The following is a 5174-nucleotide window of genomic DNA, read 5'->3' on the forward strand; positions in this document are numbered from 1 at the left end:
GTTCTGGAAATGATTAATTTTTTTCTTGAAAAATGCCAAATTTAAAATCCCTAGTCATGATGAAAAGAGTCATGCAATAATGCGTTCCGCTCACTTGAGAGGCGCGGAGCCGTCCCAGACGCGCAGCTGCGAGGCGCAGCCCTCCTCCTGCTGCACGATCTGCGTGGTGGGCGTGGGGTCCAGGCCCGTGGTCACGTGGAACTTGAGCACGGACAGCCAGACGCGGAACCTGTGTGGCAGACCAAAAAATAAAATGCAGGAGAGCAGTGTGGGTCGCGACGTCTGGGCGCAGGCGGAGCCCGACGACGTGATCGTATACCCGCGCCGCGCCCGAAACGAAATCAATATGTACTCTGCTTTGCCTTTAATGCGCCGGCTGCGCGGCTGCTAGAGCGAGGCGCGCGACCGACTCGCAATATGAAAAATATTACATTACTTCCGGTCGTGCGAAATCCTTCGTAGCTCAAAGCGAGAGGGAGACGATATGATGCGGGGGGAGGGGGGGGGGTTGGCACTGGATGCGGGACAGTGATAAATGATACAAGCACGAGTCCGTGCCGAAGGCCCCCGCCCCGCCACGCCGCGCGCGCCACCACCGCTCATATTTTATTCATTGGCCCAATACCTTTATGCGTCGGCCCAGCGGGACTGACATACAGGTGGGCTCCACGCTCCACGGGGTCTCCGGAGGGGTCTCGGGGGGCGACGGCACAAGGCGACAGCGAGCGAAACCTCAAAACTAGGCGCGCTGCTTGCCTGTGGCGGGAAAGTGCGGAAAGGGAGGGAGGGCGGTGTTTGTTTACGACATAATTTATCGGGGGGATTTGATTTTTTCAATAGGGCCAAAAGGGGATGAGTGAATTGTTAAAAGTGAAGGGGGGAAGGGGGCGTGGAGGTGAGAGTGAAAGAGGTTGCAAAAGAAACTCTCGAAGAATGCATCAACACGGGTAATTTTCTAACTTTACGTATCGCCTGAAGGCGGACATTGAGTTCCTCTACCCCAAGAAAGATAGACATTTAATTTTATCTTTCTTAGTCACTGTCCTGCTCACGGTGTGTGTTGCTCACCTGGGTGGAGGCAGGGCGGCGTTGGCCCTCCAGGGCGCGGGCTGGAAGCGCGCGGGCGGCTCGTGGGCGGAGGGCGGGTCGTCCTCGGGGAGCGAGACGCCCTGCAGGTGGAACAGGCACGTCGCGTTCCTGGGCAGCGAGTGTCGCGGCGACTCGAGCAGGCCGCGGCCCGCGCCGCGCACCCACAGCTCGCAGCGCTTGCCCTTGGAGTACTGCGGCGAGCGCGCGTCCACGAACTGCACCTGCACCTCGAGCTGGAAGCCGTGCAGCGGCTGCAGCGGCCCGGGCTGCTCCAGGCAGCCGAAGGCCGAGGTGGAGAACTCGACGAGCAGCTCGGGCCCGGAGGAGGTGACGGCGGGCACGGGCTCGCCGCCGCCGCAGAAGCGGAGCAGCACGGGGTCGCGGGTCGTGTAGCCGTCGTACACCGTCACGTAGTCCTGCACCTCGTCGCACTCCTGCCAGACGCGCAGGCCGCGGTTCGAGCCGCGCGCCGTGCCGCCGCTGCCGCGCGACGACGAGGATCCCGTCGGCCCCGTGGCGCGCACGGCCGTCAGCTGGCCGTCGGGCTGCGAGACGGTGACGAGCGCGTGCATGCCGGCGGGCACCTCGTGCTGGCGCACCGCGTAGTAGCACGTGAGGTTGCGCGGGTACACGCCCGGGAAGTTGGGGCTCTGCAGGCGGCAGGGCTTGCGGTCGCAGTCCGAGAAGAGCCGCGAGCAGTAGGTGCCCGCGATCAGGTCGCCGAGGTAGTGCTCGTCGCCGGTGGGGAGGCCGCCGCCGCCGCCCGCGCCGCTGCCCACGCCCACGCCCAGCCCCCACCACGGGTTGCCGGGCCCCTGCGGCGGCCCCGGGGGTGGCGGTGGCGGCGGCGGCGGCGTGGGCTCGGCGCCGATGATGCCGCCCATGCCGGGCAGGATGCTGTTGGTGTTCGTGGCGTTGCTCCCCTCGCCCGGCAGCGGCGGCCAGTACACGTTCTCTGCAACAGACGGGAGGACGCCGGGTCGTTAACAGCCGCGCGTTAATCCACAAGCACTCTTGTCGGCGCTCATTAAAACTTATCTCCCCCTCCGCGTGCTTTCGTGTCGCGAGCTCCCCTACCTTTTCTCCGCCGAGCGATACGGCGGCCAATTCGGAATTCGTCCAACGACAACAACAACGTGGGGGCCGCGCGGGGCGCGCTAACTTTACCTGCGCGAAATGAACGTGAACGAGAAAAAGGAAACGCGAGGCCAAGGCGCACGGTGAAGTTGTCGAGCTTCGGCCACATGCTGCCCTGCCGCGCGCACGGCATGCCGCGAATACTTTGCGAATGCATTTTTTTTTTCTCTGCCTCACTTCTTTACTTCTTGCGGCGAGACCCGACTCTCGCGGTGCTATGGCGGGGAAGGAGGTCAGAGGCGGTCGTCTACTTAATAGGCAGGTGTAACACTCCCCCCCCCCCTTCCACCCCGGCCCCTTTCCAGGCCCAACGCGCTGCTTCTACTCTACCCGAGCCACCAGCCCCCATGCATTCCCGGGGGAAACAACTTCCTATTAGGGTGAGAAAGAGTTTCGGAAAGAAGAAAAGATAGAAGAAGCGAGGCTCGGGGAGAAAATAAAGCGCCTTTGGTCCCTTTTGTGATGGTGAGTAACTTGGCGCAGCATGGCTGCCTGTTTGCTGATATCGCTTCAACACTGTAACCTGTGAGAAACCTCTTGACATCGACGTCGATTCGATACTGAATTTCTCACTGGAGTTTCGAGTGGGCTTTGAGAGGGCGCGAGTTCGTCTCAGTTCCAACGGATACCCTAGAAATTAAATTTCTTGTGTCCGCAGTGTTGTGTTCTTTCGTTTCCGAAGGTCTTATTTGTAAACCTATTTCTAGATTCTGACGACAGAAGTAAAAGTATCCCTACAGCAAAGCAATAAAATACAAACCTTGTTTTTCTGAAAGTGCCTGTTATTCCACTTACAAGGAGAAGATTTGGAAAGCTTTATGGGCGCTTCCCTGACGCCTCCCATCTCCTCCTACTCTACTCTGACCGGTTAAAAGACGCTTTCAGTGAACTCTGGGGAGCTCTCCAATCTCCCTCCAAGGAGGACGTGTCCTTCCACGAGTACCACCCGCCATCTGCCCGTGACTCGCCGCGTCCTCGTTCCCGGAAGGCCAAGGCTACCCTTCAGTCCCCCGACCCCACCCCCACCCGCCCAGAGATGTTAGGGGATCGTGCGACCGTTTTGCTCAGACAAATCTCAGGCGAATCAGAGGAGCTTGAGCGCCTGCGAGACGCGGGGTAGGCCGACCCGCAGTACACGTACGCACTGCAGGCTTTATGTTGCCTGCCTACCAGGCGCTACGGGAGCTTGCAGAGGCTGAACTTGGCAGGTGCCTAAGGCCGGCGAATGACGGACGTCCTTCCCGAATAATTTTAAGGCCTCTTCACGACGATTGACAAGAGAATAAAGAGATCGTATTCAAAATCAGCGTGCAGACAAAAATACAACAAAATAACAGCAACAAGAAGTGTTGCTTGTATCGCTGTGCGGTTTATTAAATGTCCGTCACGTACACTGACAGTGGATTTGCGATAATAGTAATACAAAATCTTGCAATAACTCCCACTTTGCGATTCCCATTATTTATCGCATCCAGGATGCGATAACTCGTTATTGCAAAATCTTGCAATAACTTTATATAAAAAATAACAATGAATCGCATTATTAGAGCATACCTCTGCGCATCTCTCATCTCTCAACTTTTCTCGATTTTTCTGATTTTTGCCGAATTTTACGCATTTTTACAGATTTATACGGAATTTTACTGACGTTTACCTATTTTTACGGATTCTTTTGGGTTTTGACCGATTTTGACCAGTTCTGACCGATTTTGACGGATTCTTACGGGGTTTGGCCGATTTTCACGGAATTTTACTGATTTCTACGGATTTTACCGATTTTGACCGATTTTGACGGATTTTGACCGATTTTGACCGATTTGTACTGATTTCGACCGATTTTAACGGATTTTAACCGATTATTTCGGGTTTTGACTGATTTTTACGGATATTGAGCGATTTTTAGCGATCAGAGAAAATTGGAGGAAGTTTGGTAAAATCGGGAGACGCACACTACTGAAATAAATTTGTTACTGCCTTAATTTTTGCGATAAAAAGTTATCGCAATTAATTTTGCGATGAAAAGTTATCGCATCCTGGATGCGATGAAAAGTTATTGCTAAATTTTTGTAGTCATCATCGCATTCTCGATGACAGTGTATTATGGAATGAGAGCCTCCCGAGGGGTCCTTCACTATAAAAAAATAAGTTTGAACCGTCGAAAACAATCAGAAAAATAAAAAAATAAAGAATATCATACAAGAAAACAAGGGGGGGAAAAGGGAAAAATCGTTGTACCCCTTGGAGCCTTGCCTTCCGCTGCTCGCTCTGCTCACCTGGCACCCTGCCGCCGTAGCGCACTACCGCGCGGTCCCTGGGCAGGAGTCGGTAGCCGAGCCGGAAGTCGAAGTTGTAGCCGGAGGAGTCCTTGTGCAGGCGCAGCAGGCGCACCGTGACGAGCAGCGACCGCGTCTCGGAGAAGTACACGGCGGGCCCCCAGGCCGGTCCGCACCACGCGCCGCCCGCCGTCGGCCGCCCGGACTCGCTCACCGACATGGAGCCGTCCGGGCAGCCGTCCGTCGTGAAGGACGTGAAGCGGCCCACGGTGAAGGATTCGAATGTCAGCTGTAAGCAGTGGAGCAACAGAGTTTGAATGTAGTAGGCATTTTGTTTTACCTTGGAGCAACAAGAGTTTGAATGTAGTAGGCATTTTGTTTTACCTTTCGATAGGAACAAACAAAATAAAGAGACCGGCGAGGTATTAGGGTTTGTCTGACTGTACTATTTGCTCTTATAGCCACCCGGGATATTCGTCCCACGTCTCGCCGGCGTGGTCCTTTCACCCCTCCCCTCCCCCCTCCCACCTCCACCCGGGCGTTCTCTCACGCCTCGGCCGTTAATTGGTATGGGAGGTGGGGCGGTGGACCCGACCCAGCCTCTCCGGACTCGACAAACAGCCACGGCGAGCAGGCGACAGAGTACCCAGTACAGCGCTTTCCCCTCTCTCTGAA

At 56.0% G+C, this 5174-nt stretch overlaps 1 protein-coding gene across 1 annotated transcript; it reads right to left on the minus strand.

The window, feature by feature from the left end:
- Positions 1–83: 83 nt before the first annotated feature.
- LOC127750228 (uncharacterized) lies at positions 84–4904 on the minus strand. The gene is made up of 3 exons (XM_052271243.1): positions 4500–4904; positions 1069–2044; positions 84–229 (listed from the first exon to the last, which is right to left on the minus strand). The coding sequence occupies exons 1-3, from the start codon at positions 4717–4719 to the stop codon at positions 91–93; spliced, it is 1335 nt and encodes a 444-aa protein (XP_052127203.1). The 5' UTR covers positions 4720–4904; the 3' UTR covers positions 84–90.
- Between the last annotated feature and the right edge of the window lie 270 nt (positions 4905–5174).

Source organism: Frankliniella occidentalis, unplaced genomic scaffold, assembly GCF_000697945.3.
Source record: "Frankliniella occidentalis isolate FOCC.00 unplaced genomic scaffold, Focc_3.1 Scaffold156, whole genome shotgun sequence".
In the NCBI taxonomy this organism is placed as follows: domain Eukaryota; kingdom Metazoa; phylum Arthropoda; class Insecta; order Thysanoptera; family Thripidae; genus Frankliniella; species Frankliniella occidentalis.